Source organism: Larimichthys crocea, chromosome VII (genome assembly GCF_000972845.2).
Source record: "Larimichthys crocea isolate SSNF chromosome VII, L_crocea_2.0, whole genome shotgun sequence".
In the NCBI taxonomy this organism is placed as follows: Eukaryota; Metazoa; Chordata; class Actinopteri; family Sciaenidae; genus Larimichthys; species Larimichthys crocea.
Window position 1 is genome coordinate 23571330 of NC_040017.1, and position 23659 is coordinate 23594988.

General features: G+C 39.4%; 1 protein-coding gene across 10 annotated transcripts in view; it reads left to right on the forward strand.

Annotated features, from left to right (window-relative positions):
• robo2 (roundabout, axon guidance receptor, homolog 2 (Drosophila)) overlaps positions 1–23659 on the forward strand; it is a 292597-nt gene that overhangs the window by 38532 nt on the left and 230406 nt on the right. For 2 of the 10 annotated variants that reach the window (XM_027280137.1, XM_027280140.1), the window contains exon 1: positions 5193–5883. The exons of 1 other annotated variant lie outside the window; for it this stretch is intronic. In XM_027280137.1, the coding sequence (XP_027135938.1) occupies positions 5760–5883 (124 nt within the window). In that variant the 5' untranslated portion in view covers positions 5193–5759. Of the gene's footprint in view, positions 1–5192; positions 5884–23659 lie in introns of those variants that run through there. 7 more of the 10 variants (XM_027280131.1, XM_027280132.1, XM_027280134.1 and 4 more) reach the window with 5 other exon arrangements.

The window sequence follows — 23659 nt, forward strand, 5'->3', positions numbered from 1 at the left end:
TGCTCTCTCTTAGATTAATATATTCTGAAGTACAGTTTAAAAAGTATAATCAGTTTAATCTTCGCTATAGTTTCAAAAGAGAACATTTTTTAATTAGCTTTTTAATGATTAATAATGATGATTAATGTGATGTCATGGGTCTCGATAAAGACACATAAAAAAAAATCAAATGTGTTCAGAATAATCTGAAAGCAAACAGTTAGAACCTGAAAACACTGATCACACTTAACACAAGTTAGGGAGTGGACCTTAAGTTTAAACCAACATTAACATTTTATCCTGTCCTGACCTACAAACTTACACCAGCTTTGTAATGTTTGTCCATCTGGTATTAATATTAATGCCATATTTTATGTAGCATCTTTGTGCATAATTGAAGAGTGTGATCTCATTGATATACTGTTTACAGTAGATATATATTTATATATTTGCCTTTTCCAGCTGTGGAAGAAAGCTGTTTGATGTGAGGGGGGACAAGAGATTGATGAGCACAGAGACAAAAGAAAAGCTCAGCACACTGTAGCAGTTTGGGTGGGTCTCAGAGATGGAGGAAAGCCTGAGGCTGGAGCCATGCTGCCACCAGAATACCATATAAGCATCACACTGTTGCTTTTTTTAGCACCTGCTTTCCAGTTTGCAATGCTCTATTAGACAAAATGTCCATCTGCCAATATATTCAGAATGCACTATGGAGGTTATTAACATGCCCTTGGCAAAAAGGGTTTAGCTCTGTGGGGCAAGCATCTCCATAAATCCAGACAGAGGCAGTTTTATTACAGGTTGTAAATAGAAGCCCCTGCCATATTTTATGACAGCCATCACTAACTCATTCTGATTCTTATTACCTCTCTGTTCTTTGACTTGCGGGACCATTCACAGACACATTCTGTGCACAAGTTTATGTGGTATAAAGGATTGATTGTAAAGGAATTTATTCCTGATGTAATTGCACCTTCAGCTTGCGCCACACTTTTGACTTCAATTGCTGTTTTGATGTACATTATAACAAGCCCAGCCTGTTCCTCAATGGTAACGTATAAAATTTACATATGGATGCCTGTTCCCGCTGTTTGATTGAAGAGCTGTTTAGTACGTTAGCGTAGTTATGGATGTGCAGAATACAATACATTTCTGATTAGTTTACAAAATTAGATCATCCACAATGCATTTGAAGGAAGCGCAAAGGCCTGTGTTTGCTTTTTTTTTAAATACAGTGATTGTGTAATTCTGGCTGATTTAAAAGGTCCAGCTGATCATGTATAGTTTGTCATTTTGTAAATAAGAATTGGCATGACCAGCCAATCACCATTAAAATCAAACTGCTGTATATTGCTTAATATTTACTACTTTACAAACTGTTATAATTTCTAGTTTTCACAGTAATAATTCATCTGCCAGACACGTATGTAGGTCTCCATTACAATTATATTTGCTAGTTGTTGTTGTTTACAAGCGCTGCTCTTTTCCAGTCTGGCTTGTTTACTTATTTGAATTGGCTGACAGACGGGTAATCTGCTTATGATCTTTAACATTTAGTTGCCAGGAGCCTGGGAGTGGTGCTCTATTCAAGTATGTTGCTTTTTTGACCATAATCTTTAGATTTTTTAAAATGAAAATTAGCATATAAACACAAACAAACAGACTGGCAAGGCTGTCCTTGCTTTGATATGTGTGCTTTGCCAATTTTGTTGACTTAAAACAGAAAAAAGGCAGCATTCAGCTGCAAACAAACAAAAGGTTCCACCACTGATTATTTTGTTGAAAGTTGTTGGGCTCAGATTCTGGTAAATTGTAATTAGAACGTTAATCATTGCCCAGAGATTAGCTTTGCAGCAGAAATAATCATTTCACTGCCGCACAACAGTCATTTCAAGAGAGACAAACAACCAAATCTATTCCATTATAGACTTCCAAACTACACCCCTGTCCTGTGCTGGGACACACATGGGCGGAGTGAATGGGGATGGATGGTTGGATTAGGAATGCCGGGAGCGAGTAGATTATCCAGTATCTGGGCTGGCAGATGCGCAGAGGAGAAAACGACTACACAAAGAGCCAGATCTCCATCAGGGGATCAATTCATGGTCCTCGCTCTGTCACTTCCTGTGAAAAAGCAAATTTCATGGTGTGTTTTCAAGAGGCTGGCGTCAGAAAAACATCAAGAAGACATTTTCTCTCTTTCTCTCTGTGTGTCTTCTTTGTACCCCCCCCCCCTTTTTTTTCTCTGCTACACTCACTTACTCTCCATTTTTAGGTGCAGTTGTAAGATGTAAGTGCAAATGTGCTCTGTCTTCTCTCGCACACATGCACAGTTACACTTAAGACACACAAACACACACTTGCAGTAACCTATATTTGCTGAGTATGGTGAATGCCTATGTGTAAATTTTTTAAGAGGTTTAGCCAGCGAGAGCTGGAGTGAGCATCGCTGTTGGCTGAGTTTCTCAGCCCGGGGCCCCCTTGCCTCGCTCCCCCATTTTGCCCAGTAGAGCTTCATCCTTATCGCTGTCCTGCACCCCATCACTGCTGAAGCTGGGCTCCTCTCCTGCTTGACCACATTTATCCAAAGGGCTCTTGTCTGGGGGTGATAAGCTGTCAGACTTACCAGTATGGATGTAGGGGTTCTCACATCCCCTCCACTTCACTCCCCTCTACTCCGCTTTACTCCTTGCACAGTCGTAGGGGCTGTTTTGGTGACATGCCCTACTCAACAGTACTGTGCATGTTTTTCTATACCTATATATATCTGCCTTGACTACTATTACACATTGCACAAGTTAATTTCTTATTCACCTTATTCTCTCAACTTCTTCCCCCTTATGTTGCTAAGTATTGTATTAAAGAGGCAGACAGTGTTTTGAAGCAAAACAACTTTAAATGTTTGTGCGTAATGGGCTCGAAGGGACCCCAGACAACGACACTGAATGATAATTCCAGCTACACTTCATCAGATTTATGTCTATGTGAACTAATTTTACACAAGAGGCAGCAAACATCAATGTCTGTCCCTTTTATCCAGTGATGACACACGTGTGGAGTTTGTTTTTCGGAACATCTGTGTTGATTTTCTGTGTCAAGATTTTGTATTCAGAACTTTTTCCACATAATTATTTTATCTGCTACAGATTCAAATGCTGTCATTAGAGGAAGTCTGATACACAATATCTTTCAGATTAGCCTGGTTTGGCAAACGTAAAACAACTCTTAGCTCTTTGATGTCGAACTGAATTCAGTGCTCAGCGTGGGAATAATAGTTTTATCTCTGTAAGGTGTAAACGAACACGCCGCAGTAGTTTCAACAAGACTATCGCCTTTATAGCAACGATTGTTATTTTCAAGGTTCTTGCTCTACCCCCGTGACTTATAAAGGAGCATAGCCATGTGACACAGACTGTAACAGGCTGTCACTGTAGACCACTTACTATTTAGCACAAGCTGTACCACATGCTCCATGTATTTTCAGGTCGTCCTCCACTAACTGCTTGCATCAAGCTTTTCGGCGCTTGCCAGCATCATTGAGATTTGGACCCCAAGGTATCACACCATGCTCTTTATATGCAAAAAAAAATAATCTCTTGGTATTACTGTTCAACACAAAAAGCTCCAGGCTACTGATGAAAAACTCATACTTAGAGGTGTAGACATGTAGTAAGATATATTGTTACATCAGGGTTTGAATTTACCTTGAATTTACCGTCTTGTGCAGATTTGCTCTGTAATTCTATAACTCAATTAACAGGGGAGTGTCATACTTTAGAATTATGTACTCTAGCTATGGTGTAATAGCCCAGTGAGGAGCAAACATTGTGCTTGTTTATCTGTCATCAGAAATGTGTATTACCAACAGATGCTCCTGCTGGTGTCTTTGAGAAAATGCACACATCTCTTTCCTCATGTGCAGAAAGCTTAATTATAGTTCCCGGTATCATTGCAGGTTGTTATGAAGGAAAAGCGAGATAGCGTGAAGGAATTGGAGAATACAGGGGGGCGGGTATGAAACGAGGTGAAGATTATGTGGATTCAAGATATTAATTTGCACTGTGTATAAAAAATTATGGACTTGATCATGGGTTTCCTCAGAAGCAGTAATTAGGACATTAAAGCCATGGTGTGTGTACGACAGCCTGTTCATACTCCCCGCTTGTGAAGTACCTGTTTTATGAACTTAGGAGCATAACGACCTTGGAGCTTTGTTGCAGAAATCTGGCAAGTATCTCGATAAAGAGTGGGCCTCACATCCAAAAAGGCTCAATCAGAATATGGATGTCTTTAATTTGTTAACACGTTTATGTTGGCTCTGCTGGAGGAGTTAGCATTTCCACAAGTCCTAACTTGGAGGAGTTACTTTAACGAGGTTGAAGTTATATGATAGCTACAGTGGTCTGATGATGGGGATATGTAATGGATATGATCAGTTAATTAATCCATTAGTTGAATTGTTTAATTGCAATTTGTCTTGCCAAAATGCCAAATATTTTCTGGCCAACACCTATAACACAAGGAATTAGAAGACGTTACTTTGGGCTATGGGAAATGTAGTTTCCAGTATTTTTGACTTTTTATTCACAAAAATAATTATTTGACAGATTAATTGATAATGAATAATATAACCATTAGTTTCATGGCTTGTGAAATAACATGACTTCATTACCATTTAAACTGTCCACAACAACTTCTTGAACTCGTGTGGCTGTTGAAATGACAAGGTTGTGTAATCTGTAAACTTGACTTATACCACATTTTCTTTCACAGATCAAATCACGTTGTAGACTGTACCTGCTCAGCTACTGTATAAATAAATATCCGTACAAGACACTTGCATTTAGTTTGACTTTGACTGCACGGGTACAAGAATATTTACTACATTTTTGACCATGAGCTGTCCAAAAGAAGGTAGGATGGGTCAATAGATGAGAACCCTACAATTTCCTTACCGTAGTGCTCTTTTCTGGTCTCCTACTGTCTTTTTCCTGCCTTCTCTTTCTCCTTCTCTCTTCTTTGGCAAGAGTGATGCAATCTCCGGGCACATGCTTTCCTGATAAAGAGCATCTCTACAAATATGGACCATGTCTTACCTTTGCCCCCTTTGCCTTCACCAACGACCTGCTATTCTGACTTGCCTGTCTGTTGGTTTACACTACCAGACAGCCTCAGTCAACACGCCCATGAAGAATTGTTTCTTGAGTGCAGAAGCTGGATTGTGCTACCACCTCTCGTCTCCTCCACGATGTGAAGCTCTAAGCAAAAGACAGCACGCGGAAAAATGCGTTCCCTCTGAAACCCAGAGTGAGGAGGGCAGGAAATAATTCAGCAGCAGCTTCAGCAGCAGGATCGGCATCAACAGCGGTGGCAGCAGTGAGCGTGAGAGAGACGGAGAGAGAGGGAGTGTGTGTGAGTGTGTGTGTGGTGTGTGTGTGTGAGCTTGAGTGAGAGCGAGTTCCTATGCACTGTGCCGAGCGAAGCTGAGTCGTGCCGTCGCGTGGCAAGCTGTGTGTTCCCGTTTGGTTCCCGTGCGCTCTGGTGAGGCAGAGCTTACAGAAGGGAGAGATGTGGCTTTACTCGGAGCTCCAGCATCAGTGAAAGACCAGCACCCAGCCGGGGCATCACAGAAGCAGCATGGTAGGACTAGAGACCCACTGCTGACACCAGCGTGACTGATGATGACAGCCCACGCGTGGGTTACCATGCGCCACAGCCGTGCCGCTCTAGGAGGAAACACAGCCATGTGAAAGTGACTCGACTGCCAGCAACTCTTGGACATGTTTTCCAGGGCAAAGTCTGGATTTCTTTCTGTGTGTGAACTTGTTTTTTTTCTCTTGGTGCTGTCTGGCTGTCCCGAACTCACCTATCAAGCAAGGACTAAAGGCAGATGGAACAAGGGGGGTAAGTGATGATGGGCAACCATGACAGATGTTTGTCATGTTAGATTAGAGATGCAGAGCTGCTTTGTATCTCTATGTTTTAAATGAACTGAAGATCTGATGGACATTTTCAGGTGATCTTGGGTGGAACGTTGTTAAAATTATGGATGACATGATCATAGACTGACCTTGCCTTGAAACACTTTTGGATTTGGATGTTTTGTGCCACCATATTCGGATCCATGTTAAGGTCTGGACTTAATACATAATGTTCATCCATATACTTTTGTCTTCATGGTTATGACTCACTGTGGCAGCTGAGCTGTGTTCAAAGGAAGTTGACCTGTTTTTATAGAGCATAGGAGGAAGTGATGACCACTTATGTCCGCTGAATGGTTTTGTCTAACTTTTCAGCGCTAGCGATGAACGTTTCATAGTTTTTTGATTTCATCAGACTTCTATTATTCTGCTGCTGTCTTTTAGTGTTTTAAGGATCTATTTTGAGTGTGTTGAGCGAGATCGCATTTATCTGTGCACCCTGGAATGTTTGGTTGGTAGGACATGCCACCACAGTCTTAGACCTGTGATATTTGGTTTAAAGACTTAGATCACTAGTCTTGAGGAGAGGTGTTAATAATTCATCTCAGCCCCTCCGTGGGAGCGGTCCTCTCGCCTCTCTTGTAGCATTTAATCCCCTTTGTCGGATTAAAGGAACCTCTAATCTTAGTGCTAGTGCTCAGTGAGAAGGCTGAGAGATGCTCCCTGCAGCCTGTCGGCATTGTTAGCACTCGAGGCTCACGCTCAGTGGGATGTGTGTCTTCAAAGAGGCAGTGTCACCACTGTGATCTATTTAATGATTCTTTGCCACTTTGCTTCTGCTCTTTTTCTGCCTCACCTGTTCTCTGCTTTACATTTCTTTGAATGTATGTCTTTTACGCCCTCCTTGCACCGTTTCCACGCACTTCTCACCGACATGCATCATTACCACACAGAAGTTCTGAGTTAATGACTCGGGTCACGCTCTCAGATTGATATTGCACACTCTCAAGTCTTGGACAATGAAAGAATTTCTCCTTTGATGTCCACTTCTTCTCTTACTTTAATCAGCTCATATGTGTGTAAATTGTTAGAGTTTACATATGAAATAGGTCATACCAATTCACAATAATTTAATTTGCAAGATGTTTGCTGTCAGTGTGACAACAACCTATGAAGGAAGGGACATTTTGCAGATAAAACGAGAGAGGAAGAGAGTTTAATTCTCCCAGAGCTTTCAGAAACAACACACATTCACTTGAAATGATGGATAAAACGTGTTCAAGGTTGAAATCTTATGTGTTTGGTGCAAATATGAATCAGCAATCTATAAACCTAGGGTAAAAACAGATACAGTATGAAATCCCAGTTATCACTGATCTCCTGTGAAATAGAGGGCAGTGACACCTCTTGGTGTAATTAAGCCATAGACTCAATCCCTATCAGTGCACAGTTGAACAAATCATTCCACAACCATACTCTGAATCCCAACCCTGCTTGTTTAATTATAGTTTTGTGACACATTCTAGAGAGACTAATATTTTCCATGACTGCAGTACGATCTGTGCAGGGCTGACATGCTTATGGATCTCCCATCATTACCCATGGAACATATTGGGCCGGAAGAGCTATTTAACATTTCATTTGCATGCTAACATACTGTCATTGGATTTCTCTCACCAGCAGTGATTTTCATTGACTGTAAATTGCCACTCATTATCACATTTAACATCATGGTTTTCACACTTGTGTCACTTACAGCAGCACAGTGTTATCTAAATTGTCAATATTTTCTCTTCTGTTACTATTTATATAGATACGCTGGAGGTGTGCACGCAAAATGCATCTTATTCCCTCATTAGGAATTACACGCCTGAGCCTCATGTTACCACAATAGTTATTTGACCAGTGTACTTTAAGGCTCAGACTGTACAATGAGGGGGGCACCTAGTAGTCAAATCATTATCCTTAATCTGTGAATAAACAAGTGATCTTTCGCCAGAATCTATCTTGTCAATTACCCTCTTTATGTTTGAGAGGTAGCTATTGAAAGTTTGTATTTGTCTGGTCATCTTGCATTTATGGCAGTCACCACATTTTCAAATAGTGACAAGTTGAACAGGTGGAGTTGGAAGTCTGCAAACCCAGTGAGTCCTGATGCACTGGGTTCATTTGGGCTTTTATAGACTGTACTCAGCTTCTACTGCCCTACTATTTAGTGACTTCTCTTCTAATACTGTAGGGTGTAGTTGCAGATTGCACCCTCTTTTTTTTTTTTTCTCGCTTCTTCCGAGCGTGAAGGGAAACTATAGAGCTTGCGATATGTGCAACAAACCATCTAGAGCCAGATTTTAGTTTGTCTGTTCTGGGCTACTGTAGAAACATGGTAGTTCAACTTTGCAGAACTTTCATTCTAAGGCAATAAAAACACAATGATTCTTATTTTCATGCATATTATATTCCATTCCTGCCATGTTCTGTAAGCAGAGTCCATTTTTGTCTTTTAATATCTTAGCACGGTAGAGAGTCACCTTATAGGACAATGCAAAACCAACATATCCAAACAAATGTAAGATTGTATGCATAAGTTTCTTGTATAGTTCTGATTATGTATGCAGGTGCCATCTTTGCACAGCTGACTGTGGGTAGTCAGTGGATTAACACCAGGTGTACCAGCTGTAATATGGTGACGTTTGTAACAAAACATTATTTATTGTCCTTGCACCTCTAGAGAGTGCCGCACTGGTTCTGTACATCTTGTGTTCCAGAAACACTCCATGTACTTTCTATGGATCTTTGACGTCACCCGGAATCCAGCAAATTACTGTTCCTTTTTATGCTCATACCACCCTGTAGAGAGAGCCTCCATAACTAATATCACACAGGCGCCCAGATCAGGGGCAGCCGAGATTGAAATGAGCTTGGCAATAGGAGGGAAATCCAATTGGAAGTATAACAATCCAACCAAACTACAATAAATGGTAATGTGAAGACAGTACCAGGTGGAGAAAAGTCTGGCCATGTTTGCCCAAAGCTCTGAAGACAAACGACACGTAGACAAGTCCAGGTTTAGAAACAGGGTCATTTTTCGCAATGTTCTCAACAACTGATTTACTAAACAGGGACCTGCTGAGGCAGTCAGTGAAAGAGTAATGGTAAGGAGGGGTGACCAACACCTATTACAGAAATACCACTCACACTCCTCTGTCTCCCACTGCTGTGTGTCTGCAACTGAAGTGAGAGAGTATCAGATTTATAGACCAGTAGAGGAGAGCAGGAATTAATATTACCACTCCCTACTCACACAGGCATAGTGTAGAAACTACAGATCAACAGCCCAAATTGCTTACTTCATCACTGTGTCTGCACATACTCAATAACAGTGCAATTAGTGCTATTCAGGGCTGCTCAGGCTGCAAGAAAGAATAAAGCAACCATCTACAGTAGACTGAAAATGTTCTTTAACATTAACTTTACAACATTATTCATGTTGCCTCCATTCAAATTAAATTTGCAACTCTCATTCTAAATGATTTTAATTATTAAAATCACTATTTAATGATGATGTGAAGTCATTATTCAAATAGTAGCCACACTAACTTTGAGATTTATTAAAAAATAATTCTCAGTATCTGCTGAGATATCACTGTGATAGAAACACAATCAGTCAGATGATCATACAGGATTCAAACAAAGCCGGATTTTAGCCAAATTTATTTTGAAGAGAAAACGAAGGTGAACATTAAAATTGTTACCCAAACTGTCCATCACAGTTCAGAGAACAACTCTCTGCTTCACCTTTGACCTATTCTATTTGTTGCCGGTGTTTGTACACACTGTTTTCTTGTGGGTTGAAGGATTATTGCAGTGTGTTCACTTTCATCTTTTCTTTCTAATGAAGTGGAAGATGATATGGCTAAACTTTAGTCCTGTTGCCTGTAGCGATGGGTATTAAGAACCGGTACTAAATCAGTCCTGGCTCCTGACTGGTCAGTACCAAAACATCGATAAGCTATTGTGTAACATAAAGAGCTGACAAAACTGCATGACAAAAATGCAATACCTCACACAATTTAATTTGTTTCTGCATAAAAAGTCTGACCAGTGCTTTAGCAGCTTCTTCTCACGTCAAATGTTTATTTATTTTGTCCGCTAGAGTCACAATTTTTCTGGAGCATCTTTAGTCACTTCTATTTATTTTCTGTTATCTGGTGGAAAATAAAATAGCTTACAGCATGTCGTTGTATTGTTCTGAGTGCTTTAGTACCACAAAATGGTTTGCATATATTCAAGACTTAAGTTCATTGTTTTAAGAACCGCTCTTCTCTTTATGTAGAATTACTATTAATGGATATAATCCCCAGCCCCTTAATGTGCCACTCATGACCTAGCCCTGGCAGAAAGGCAGAACTGGCTGTGGGGATAGAAATATTATACAAACTAATGGGGGAAAATTAAGCAACAGCCTGACTGAAAAAATTAAATCACTGCCATTACTTTCAGTTAATATGTTTTGACTCATGTCTTGGGGCAGGGAACACAGTGATGGCTGTCATAGAGCACAGGGAAAATCACTCACTATCTGTTCCTGTGACGTTTTACTGACTGACTCAGTTTGGTTTCACTAGTGAGAACTCTCAGAGCCGATTCCAGCATCCTATGTATGCTAATGTAAAAATGTAGGCCAAATTTTCACTTGTCCCAAACACTTGATGTTACTAACAAAATGTTTACAAGACAGCCAGCAAGTACATTTATAATGAAGCAGAGTTTGCTCCCTCGTAATTACTCAATAATACTCATTATGAAAAAGGCTAGAAAGGCAGAAAACACGCCTGCTGTTCCTCGTTCAATCCAATTAGATCATTAAACTTTGTGCCACTGCAAGTTGAGAAGAATCAGTTTCCCAAATGTACTTGCTTTAATTTTGTACGCCTACGCCTTGTTAGAAATAAATCTAATGTGTATTAACTGAAAAGTGTGGGCGAGATTACAGATACAGTAGTAACAGGATTGAGTCAAGATTAGGTAAATGTTGTTGCTACCCAATTTAGAGCAGTAGAGGACTGTCAGATATTCACTGAGTGTTGCTCTTTCTGACTGTAGGGTGTTGTGAAAAATCATATGCAACATACATCTATGTAAAATACACACGCATGCAAATGTTGAGAATTCTGGGAACATAATTACCATAACATTAACATATCATTAATTCATTTGAAAGAAATGTATTCTTCCTCCAAACAACATGCATATTTCTAGCACTGTACACCTAAACAAGACAGTTTTGCTTATCATGGTAAGAAAAGCACAGGTGTTACTCTGTTTTATTCAAATGCCCCAGGAAGGCTTTGGCATGACAGTGAGCCAACATACACAACACCAGGAGCCTGAACGTGAGCAGCTCAATGGAAGGCAGCCAACATTTATTTTGTTATTTACTGCTTTTCCTATTGTCACATGGCACAGTGTTCACCTATTAGTTAGTCTCTGGCCTCTGACCTACTGTATGTTTGTACGTGTTGTTTGGCTTTCGGTTTGTTTGAGTAATTTTACACTAGATCATCGTATTACTATTCTGTCTGTTGTTGCTTTTAGTGTTGTTTGTCTCATATATTTTTTGATAGCATACCAATATTTTACAGTTTTCAGTTCAGTTCAACAGAATAAACTTATGCAAGCATGGATGCTGGCAATGCAAGGTCTCCTGAGTTCAGGAGCTACATGTTGGTTTGGAATCGAATTTTCTGATTATGTTTTCTGTAAATTGCCCTACAAGTCCTAAAACCTCTACCATCTTCACCAACTCCAAGATAAAGTTGTCTTGATGCCAACCAGCCTTAAAGTAACTGAATGTACAGTACAGATAACGGTCATGCAACATAGCTATAACATATTATTTTCATTATTAGTAATAATTGTCACACACTTGCCAAAGTGATGTTGGTAGTTGCCAGTCATAATAATAATTCAACACTGTAACAGGTTATGTAATCTTGATATTACACAGTTAAGCATATAAATTCATTTTCAACACGTAGCTTTGTAATCTTAATCTTTTAAATGAGGGATTTATCATATGTTAAAAAAATATATTGTATATTGGATTAATCTGAAGAAAGATTAATTGTTGTGGGCAATTACAGACTGAGGCAGTTAAATAACTGATTCAGTAAATTGGTAAAGTGCCATCACTGGGTATTGCACTTCCTCCTCCTCACCACCCCAACTCACTCGCCGTACAGCCCAGCTTAATTGCCACATTCCAGTCACACGTACACTAATGAAGCTGATTTCTAATTGCACTGGAAATTACACTTTACAATAACAGTGTTTTATGGGTGAATTTCAGACTGTAAATATGACAACTTAGTGTGATGGATAGAAGTGGGTGCGTTTTACTGCCATGGACCCTTTCACCCCGTCATTCCCTGACTTGTTGCAGGATACCATGTGATCACATGTGAAGATGGTCCATGTGTAATGGTGTATGCATGACTGCTTTATGCCGCTCCATATCTTCCCATCCTGCTTCTCTCTCATTCGCTCACTAGAGATGATAATGATGGTCATGCTGATGATTGTGATGGAACCAAAGTTTTACTCTTTAAATGGTTGAATTGAATATTTTTAATACAGCAATAGGACTGACGTAGTACGCAGAGTGCGTGAATCATATTCTTTAACTTGCCATCGAAGGAATTTGCTTAAATCTTTATTATTTCCATAGAAATGTGGGGATAGAATAACATCATAGAGTCGCTGTCCAACTGAATTCTGTTGCCAGGAAGATGATGATGTCATGGTCAGAAACAGGAATCTTTTACCAAACATGTCAGTAGACTATATACTATATTATATCTCAGTAAGCTTTTTTACCTAATCTGTGAGTCTCTGCCTCGCTCCAACTCACTTTCTTTCCATATACCTCTTTACCTCTCTTTGCTCTCTGCAATAAAACTTTAAAGAGATAAGAAGCTTTTTTCTATTTCAGGGTCACCATTAGCCTGAATAATGCATTGACAAGAGAAGAGCGGTTTGAGTTCTATGGAGGATAGAAGCACAGCCTTCAATTAAATTATACATCATTATCACAGCTGGCAAGCCTGGTGCGACGGTACCCTCTCCATCCTCCTCTAAATGTTCCATGTTACTGTCTTGTCCAATATAGTGTGTTGAGCAACAGCCTCTTCCTGCGCCAGCTCAGAGCTGGGATGCAGATAAGGCCGCCTGTGCTGGAGGTACGCGTTAAAACAATGGGAGCAGTCGATGGAGGAACATAGCTCAAAGGAACATACTGGTATTATTCTGACTTCCCTGTCTTTAATAGTCAATGTCGTCTAGTTTAATGTGTGGTCAGTTTAAAAAAAAAAAAAACAACAACAAAAAAAAACACCTCTCACATGATTGACTCGTACATTAGCATCTGTAACAGCTGTCAAAATATTGTATCCAAGGTTATTGTCGTTTTCAAAGTTACATTTCTTTCATTATAGTATTACAGATGGTACGCACACGATGTTACCATATACAGGAAGGTACCATGGTCAGTCCTTCAAACAAACTTAGGACAGCCAGCTTATGCCATGAGGACAGTTGACATGTGTGATACAGGGATAAACTGCATTTAAACTTGGAGTATTTATTTCCTGCTGGAGCTGTCTAAATCCTGACCAGACCTTCCAGCTACAATAGATCCACACTGATATCAAATGAAATGCACTGGTATTGTTCTTTACAGTAGCTGTAGGCAGTCTGTTAGGTCAAATGTGGTTCTACGGAAAGCATAGCGGACTACATTTTGCTTCTTGCCGTGCTGTAGAAAGTATGTCCAACCCGATGCTGAATGTCATTTTGGACCCCAGGAGATGCTGCAAAAAGCTCTGGCTTTCTGGGAAATATGTCAGTGCAGTATTTATATGAAGCAAGGGATTTTCACTGCCAGATTAAGGTGTCCACAAAGCCCTCTTTACATTTTGCATTAGCTTGCATCTTATCCAGATCCCTTCTCTTGCCCTCACAAAGATGTCACTAAAATGGCAGATGCTGTTTACAGTCACTTTTAAAAACAGTTTTTGTGTTATTTCAGACAATGTACGGTGTGAAGATTGGCATCTGAAGGAAACCCATTTATTTTGGGTCAAACTCAGGGGGTCAACTGCCAAGTCAGACATGCACAGTTCGGCAAGGGCACATTAACGTGGCTAGACTCTGAGAAACTGAACTTCACAACCATGCCTTTTTTCATTTATAAAATATTTGTACTGATGACTAATTATTGTTTCTTCCTTTTGTTCATTTAAAAGTAAAAAAAAAGAAAAAGTATCCAACCAGAAAATGATGATGAAATAAATTACTCGTGTTTACTTGTGTTTTGTGTTTTTGGGTGATTAAGCTTAAATACGATAAGCAAAGGGGGACTGTCATTCATTACATTTCCATAAACTGTAAATAGTTACTCTGCTTATTTCAGTATGGAGGTACTTGTTGTCGTAAGTGGGTCTATAACATTTTCTGTTAAAGCAAAGAAATGAGTGCCCTCGCAAGAAGAAGAAGACTAGAGCTGTCAGCATATATCTGCTATAGTCTACTTTTAAAAGAACTGAAAGCTGGAGTTGGGAAAGACATTCTCAAGTGTGTTATTACCTGCCCTATATTAGTGCTGCATTATTAACATTGTCCTTAGCCCACTAGTTAATTAACCCCAAAGACCTTAATTTACTGACGAATAATGCATAACAATGGATTAACTTCCTGTTCTCATTACTAAGATTGATTGATTAAAATCACAGCGGCGTTATCGGTCATGTTTAAATATGACCATATTATCAGCGAGTTGCCATTATTGAGTTACCAACTGCAGTGAACTCCAGCAGCACAGTATTGAGTTTTCTCAAGAACAGACACATGAAGCAGTCAGGCTTACTTGTAGTCGTCAGTAATACATTTTTAGTTTTATGTCTTGTAGCAGTCAGATTGTTGAAAAAGATTAGTTTAACCCATAATATTGAGTGCTTAACTCTGATTGCACATCTTGGTGTCAATATTCAGACTTAAAATGTTTGTCTAGATATTATGCCTGAGATACATTATTGAATACACTTAATTTGAAATGAGAATAAAGTAGGTTATGTTATATTGTGGAAGTATCTGAAAGTATTTGCCAGTGAATTACACTTATTTGGTTAACGCTGTATCTTGTTGTATTGTATGTATGTATGTATGATTATACATCTACAGTTTCTGCTCTAGTCAGGCTGAAAATTGTGTATTAAGTGTTAAAAAACCTAAGAAAAAAATGTTGGTGGCTGTATGGCTAATGGCTGGTTGGGTGAAAGAAAGACCTTTGTGTGTTGCTCTGCAGGTTGTCATTGTAAAGTCATATTTAGCACAACATTATGCCTCTGTGCACTTCTGTATTACTGAATTAAAGTGTTTATTGTCTAATTTATCATGTTCAGTTTGCCTGCCATGAAAAATATCTCCCTATCTCTGAATATGTAAATGGCTCTGCTTTGCAAATACAGCAGGACGAATATTAACAAGTGATCTCTGCAATCTTCCAGCTGATGCCCTGCAAAAGTTCGAGAGCACGTTTTTCTGCAGCGACCAAAATAACTTGTAGAATATTACCCTTAAGGCAATGAGTGTAAAGCAGAGTAATTCTCAGGACATTGCTTTACCTGCCAAGGATAGTTTTTTTTTTTTACTTAAGCCTATAAAATGTATGAAATGAGAAAATGTTGAATCACTGTGAACTTCAATCTATGGTTTCTTCTGTGTCATAACTGTTCCAGCAGGGGTTTCTCACCTTTGCTTTCATCATAATGGGTGGCTATGGTGCAAAGGCAGCATGAAGTGATATAAGGCCAGAAATGCTTTGAAAGATGAGATCGAAGTCCACACACTGTGGCTGGATTAAGAGTTTAATGACTGGTAAAATTGTGGCATTTCGTCCAAGGTGACCCCTGTGGAGAGATGATCATGCCAAAGCTCGATGAAAAGTGAAGGTAATCCTTTCTTCCTCATTTCCAGATAGCTGTCACCAGCACAGGCTTTGTCACCAAGGCCCAAGGCATGTAATTACACTTTTATTGGCTTTAGGAAGACGGCATCATTCATTTAAAGAATAATCTCACTTGTGAGCACAAGCCACAGTGCAGATAGATCATACCTGCATGAAAGCCTCTTGTTCTCACTCGCTGCGGTTAAATGGACTTTTATGAATCAAAGTTTGATGCATTGTTAATAGTGTGTAGGGTACTAATACCTGAGTGTTATTCAGAAGTCATCCCTTGCTCTTCTTCAGTTGGGCGTTGTGTGAGCTGAAGAGCAAGGCCATATACGAGTGTGACAGCCGCAGCATGCGAGTGTCTGGGTCTACTGCCAACCAGCCTTGACACCATTAGCTCTGCTGACACATTAAGGTTCTGTTTGCTTTGTAATTTGTTTTGTCTGTCAGTTTGATGGATGTCTTGTTTGCCGGCACTTCCTCACACACTGGAAAATGGTGGCTCGAGGACATTGTTAAACGAACTTCAAAAAGGGAAGCAGAAGGCATTTGTTTTCACCAAACAGGTTTTTTGTGTTAATGGGTGTGTGCAACATTGTCTCGAGTCTGTGCCATGCCAGACACTGGATAATTAAAGGTGAAAAGCTAATTTGAGGAGAAAGGCAGGGCAGGTCCAGAAGCTCGAGTGGGCTAGAAATAGAGATCCCGCTGACATTCTTAGCGGAGTATATTTCTTGGCTTATATCGGTGTGGAAATCTTTTCTTTGGGGCTGGCCACTGCATGCCCTTTTTTCTGTGTAGAAAAACGGTGAAGTGTAAAAACTGTAAAAGCACCATAATGCCAATTTTGTCTGCTCTTTCTTCCTGTACATGAGTACTGGTACTTCAGTACATTCATTCTACTACAAAGTAGCCACCACTAATTCCATTGCAAATTCTTTGTTCACACTATTGACCTCACCTCTGTGACTGAGCAGCACTGCAATATCCATATAACTGCAGTTTAGCACACTCGAGGAGGTGTAGAGGTGCGGCAAAGAATGGCTTCACCTGTTTCTGCTCAGATGACAGGTCAGGCAACCAAGAGCACACGACTATAGAAAATCTCCTGACCAATTGCCTCCAGCTGTGCAGTGTGGGAAACCATCCACCACTCAGCTGAAGAAACGTTACAGCTACACCACAGGCTCAGCTTAATGAACCAACTCACCATTACCTACTTGTAATGTCCTAGAAGGTGTGAGAACGAATAGCTCAGCCCCGCTCCACACTTTGTGCTCAAGCCTTAGCCCTTTTCAGACATGAAATATGTAACATTGCTGGCTTCATCTGTTAAAATAATGGTCGTTTGGTCATTAAGACATAGGTGACTTTTTTTTGTAAATGTTTCTTACAGCTTTATTAAGACATGACAGGAGAGTGATGTTTGCCATTTGGAGCATATGAGTGAGCTGTGTCTCTGCTTCAGAACAGCAGCAATTGAAAAGTAATGATATCAAGAAGGAGGAGCGTTGTCATTTCTTTCACAGGCTGCATCAGTCATGGATCGTAAAACTTAGATTCTTGTTGAATATTGAATTAGTGACTGTCTCACTACTCAATGAATCCCTTATTCAGTTTCATCATTTTCCCATAGAGAATTCTATAATGTCAAACAGTTCACAAAAGGTCTGCAAAAAACAGTTTCCTTTATTAGAGATTCATTTGTCAATCGTTTTTTTCAATTGATTGATTAGCTGTTTGGTCCATAAAATGACAGAAATGGAGAAATGGTTCACTATTTCTATAATATAATAGCTCACTGTTTCCAAAGGCCCAAGGTGAGCTCTTACTTTGTCCACAACAATATTTAGTTTACTGCCATAGAATACTAAAGAAAAGGAAAAAATATTCAACATATATATTACGTATTTGGGATTTTCCCCCACCCCTAAAACAATGACTCGAATGCTGAATTGTTGATCAAAATAGTTGCTGTTTTGTTGCAGTTTTAGTTCAAATTTAAATCCTACATGCTTTAATGGAAAGTTTTTGGTGGTATTTATAATAATAGCAATAGTTGACATATAAAGAGAATGTGCTGGTCTGGTTATTGTTTTGGTCAAACAAAAGTTTTGTTTCTGAACATCTACATACAGTTTCAGTAAAACAATTTATCACAGTATTCCAAACAAGGCAGAACAAAATGTGCATTTGATTTATCTCTGTGCATGTTACACATTGACATTAATACTTTTTTCAAGTGAAGACTGGCTGTCATTGCACTCTCTTTCAGGCACGAGGCAGACATGTATGTAAAGAGGTGCATGACTAAAAAAGTTAGCCTGTCTTCATTGGTGCAAGCACTATAGAAAGAAAACTACGTCAAAACTGAAGATGATGAATTTCTTATGTGAGGTTTTAGCACACTTTGCTTGAAATTGCAGAAAATGCAGATGGTAGTTCAGAATAGAGTCAGGTGGCCATCTCAAATGCTTACTATTATTAGAAAGAGCTGGGGAACAGTGTGTTGTGGGATATCGAATGCCACTATACTGTTTTGTTCTGTCAGCTCCAGTTGACAATGTGAGAAAGCAGAGACCATGGAAGGTAGCTTACTCAGTTTCAAAACTTGACTGAAGTAAGTCCTGTGTGTCACTGCTCTTGACTCTTTTCCCCCGGTGGTTTCATTCGTTACAACAGACCTTGAAATTTGAGAGACTGTGTGAGGAGCAGTGTAAGACTGTAACAGACATATCACAGTCTCAAAGCCATGACATCCGCTCCATTTTTTTCCCCCGCACGTGAAGACGATAATATGTTACAGCTGAATCTTTTCACTGCTCTAATCCATGGAGCAGGGGATGAAATCTTATTTAGGGATCAGCACCAGAGCATCACTGCCATGATAGCTACAACATGCAACTCTGCAAGCTCTTTTTAAGAGCATTAGAGTCTAGAAATGAATCAGTCAGCAAAAATACCTCTTGGCTCCATTTTTTTTTCAATTAGATGAGAAACAGCCAAGATGCTGCCATCCAGGAGTATCTTTCTACAGTGGCCTTGTCTTAATCTCTCCATTCATTCACAATATCAACCATACCAGGCATTAAATATTTCTATACATTAAACGCCTACTTGCATTACCACAGCAAAAATATTTGAGACAGAGAGCCTTGGATTATTCAAATACAAAAGCCTGGTGAATGAGCTTTGCTTTTGTATGTGTTTGTTTCTTTTTCTGTCCTTTTGAATCTGAAGCCAAGCTCGTCTCAGTAGGATATGCAAATTTAGAAGAAGAATGGCTGTCTGGCTCCCCGAGAAGCTCTTATCCTTTACTCTAGCTCAGCTGCTGAATAGAGCTATGAGGTTTTAATGTGCTATAAAGTGTTGTTTGGACAAACTCTTACATTTATGCAATGTAATAAATGTTTGTTTGTTTGTCTGTGAACATAACTGGACTCTTTGGTGGAGATTAAAGTGTTTGTGTTTCTCTGTTCTGTTGTTGATGGTCTGAATAACTTTGTATTGTCTATAAATAGCCATTTGTCATGCCTTACTGAGACTGTCAACACTCTCATTGTCATCTTATTTTAAGTCCTGACAAGCTAGTCTTAATTTGAAAAACACCTGCTCGTACATAAAGAAAAGGAGGGCACTTCACTTCATATCGTTCAGAATCAATGGAGGCTGAACTTGCTGCTCTGCTACACTTGCATAGCAAATAAGGGTCTCCAAGGAGCCATGAAAAGCTGGTGGAAAGTGTCACTGCTTATAAACGGGAGCTCAGGAGAGGTGTTACACTGCAAAGAGCTGAGAAGTAAAACTGCAGAGCTGCAATTTGACAAGCAGTTTCAATCTGTTAGCTGCTGACTGCGATTGTTCACCACAAAAAAAAAAAAAAAATAAATGTTGTCGCTAATAATGCTTGAAATATTTCCAGAATTAAGTTGGACAGCTTTCGACATGAAGTTATTAAGTTTGTCGATACGACAAAATCTTTTTGCAGTCAACATGCATTTGTGATTAAGAAAACGCCATTAGCATATTGGAGCACTGTTCCAATTAATGAAGATAATTTCATCCATGCCCACACATGCCCCAAATCTGTGCTCGGTGGCAGCCTACAGTACCAGCTGAGAGGATAGACTTTGACTCTAACAGATGAATGAGCAGATGTGAGTTGACAGTTTGTGACCACAGGTGAATCTAATGATGAGAATATTATGGAAAAAAAAACCTACTTACACCCTAGAATCATAAGGGATTTATTTTCAACAATGTAGTGTTTTATTTTAGTGTGTTTCAGCTACTCAGGATATTGTATTTATAATATTTATAATTATTTTTCTGTCAGCCTCTGTCTGACTAGCCTATATTGTAAGTTTATTTAAAAATGTACCACTTCTGTCAAGGTACACATGGACCTATTGCATAAGAGTATTTAATGAATATCCTATTCACTTTTAGTTTCTTAGCTCTGCACAGGCAGCCAAACAGATGCAGAAACATGATACATATTCATCATACTAGTACTGTAATTCTACTGTGGCCTAAATGAACTGCAGATTCACAAACAGATGGTAACAGAGTTGCTTATTGTGATAGTCGAGCCGCAAATGTTCTCGTCCACTTAGCTGTGCTGTACAGTGGCTCAGATGAAGAAGGTTTGGTATGCTGCTCTAAATAGGCCTTCATGATCACATATGAATATTTCATTGTATGTGCTGTAATGGATTACTTCGGCAAGCCTCGAGGGAAGAGCATTTTTTAAACTGGACTTCCTGGTACACAGCGACCATAGCTACTCTGCAGGTCTACCCATTGTAAATAATCCTATAGCTATTAATAATTAAAATAATTATTATCTCGACTTCATGGTTATATAACTTAGGATAATGGCTACCAACATTTAGTATGTTTGTGCCATTAAAACATTAATTTTACTGTCTGTTGTTTTTTATTTTACTTTTTTCCTTTCTAGTCTTGAATTGTGTCTTTGCAAACATAAAAATACTTATGAATGCAATTTTAATGTATGTGAAACGTACTTTAAATTGGTTTTTCAGTTGCATAATGGTATACACAGATACACCATGCCATTATATTTGGCACAGATCCATTTGTTTGCTGTTGAACATGTTGGTCAAATGCTGTTTGTTGGTATTTGTACTTGTTTGGTCATTTTGTGGTGCCAAATGATCCTGCTTGTGCAGGCGGTGGGTGGAGCAGCAATATTTGTACAGGTTGCATCAGGAAATCGTGCGTCTGCTTGCTTGCGTTGATACCTCTGGTCACCAAAATTACAAAGAATAATCGACCACACCCATGAGGTCTTGTATCCTGACTCTGCGGTTGCTGTTCAGTGGCATAACCCTTTATCGCAGCGCACGCTTCACTCTTCTGAGTACAAGGACATAAAAGCTCTCAAGTGGCACCAAAGCAGCATAATCAAATTTCTGAAAAGTTCACCGCTACTCAACTCCATAATTAGAGCAAGTGCAGAAAATGTCAGTACATTTTGCATGTATATCTTTCTCAGGGAAATGACATACTATCTGAATAGGACATTTTAGAGAAGAAAAAAAAAAGACCATTTGTCGCCAATTCACGTTTTCCTCATAACTACCTTTGGCTTAAGCCCCTGACTCAGGAAAACTAGACAAGAGGCAGAGGGGGCGGTTTTATCCTCAACCTCATCCCAGTGGGATGACGAGCTGTCTTTGTTATCTTACACCCAACATCAAACTCCTGATTCCAATCATAGCCTTTTTTTTTTTTTTTTTTTATCTGTCCGTGCTCTGAGAGCACACTACTCCCCCACGTCACCCCAACTGCTCCAACACTCAGATTAGAGAACTCGCCAGCTCTCAGCTTTATCTACCACTGTTCCCAACCAAACAAAATTGGCTCCAGAGGGGAGTGGGAAGGAGAATCACAAGGAGACGAGACAAGCTGGCTTTATCTTAATCAGTAGCAGACATTAAAAAGTTGCACAGAATTAGTTTTTTCTCACTCCTCTCTGACTAGGGTCATGAGGGTTAACACTGTAAAGAAGGGTTGGGATGTAGGAGAGATTTGTCTCAGTGTGTTCTGACTTGAAGTACAAGGCTTCAAGGACAGCACTGAATTGAATACACATGGTAAAACATGGCAGGACAAGCATGAAAATAATTAATATGAAGCTTAAAATACCTTTTGGTTTTAGTGTCAAGGGGCTGCTCAGGATAGCCTACTAAACAAAACTTCATAATCAGTTGTGTTCTGATATTATCAAATATCAGTTTCATAACCTGGAAAATTTGAAGATCTTCTTCAGATCAAGGCTCTGTCCTTGTCAACATTCTTTAACATTCATTCTTGAGCAGAACACCAGAGGTAGGTATTCCTATTATTTTCTTGACATCTAATGTGGTATAACATAACAGATTCCCCATCCACCATAACCAATGGACAAAAACTGATAAACAAGTAAACAACCCCAAGTGCTGCTGCTGCTGATGTTAAGCTTGTTGGGCATGCAGAGATAAACCAAACAAAGCTAATGACAGACTGTACTCATCTGTTTGCCTAGCATTTAATTGCATTTTTACCTCTGTCATCTTCCTCATGCACACCTGGTATTAAGATATAATCTGTGTTGGGACATCTTGTCTAGAAAGGAAAAAAATAGTTAATGCAAATATAAATGCATGTAGAACACATTGCAATAAGGTAATGTAATTAGACTGACCAGACCACATCTGGAGGAGGTTTAGATATGATTCAGTCCGTGGTCATCTAGCTCTGCAAGTCTATTATATGTCATTTAAAGTTAAGTTTAGGTTGTTTTAAATTGGGTGGAGGCCATCTAAAGAGCAAGCAGAAAATGTGCTGCTTATTGGCAGCAGATAGTTTCATTGCTTCCTCTACCGAATGGACATATTGAAATTTGATCATAATGCAGGCAGAATTACGATAACAAGGACACCTATTAATACCAAGACCCATGTTATATCATGTGATATCCTTATCAAAATAAAGCACCCCGACACAGACCACATTTTAATACCAGATGGAGATGGGGTCTGTGTTAAGCATACACTTTCCCACTGGTCATTTAAAATTTAAATTATATTACTAATCACGTGTCACTTTACTATAAAAAGGTTTACAAATGGGTGTTGGCCTTAACAGTGCGTTAAGATGTACGAGTTTAGATTATAGCCTCTTTTTCAATAATGTTTCTTATTCTTATCAGGTCTCACATAATGGATTGACATCACTCACAATCTAAATGTAATAAAAAAAAAAGTGCAGTAGTGTCCCTGTGGCCAGAATGGACTTCAAACATGACAGTGAAGGCCAGGGGTTATGGACAGTAGCAAGTCCCTCATCAAAAATTTGATTTAAACCATAAAACAGTGACACATTCACTGTGACCTTGACCCAGGCTGACATGACCGGGGTGATCCAGTCAAAATGCCTCATCCATGACAAGCTCTCAGCTCCCTTAAAGAGATGACCTAACTGGCATGTTTCTCTTTCACTCTTTATCATTAGCCAGAGACACAGCCTTACTGCACCACCTCCACTCATCCTCCATAACTCAATTCTCTGTAACCCTTCACATCAAACCTCCCATTTGGCCTAATTTTCCCATGAGCTGCAAGTATTAATCAAGCTCAAGGCCTGATTGACAGGAGTTATCACCAGAAGATCAGTTCAGCGCTGCCTATCTGGGCCTTTCCGTCTGACTAGGAGACTATCAGAGCTTCTGCTATCTCTTGCG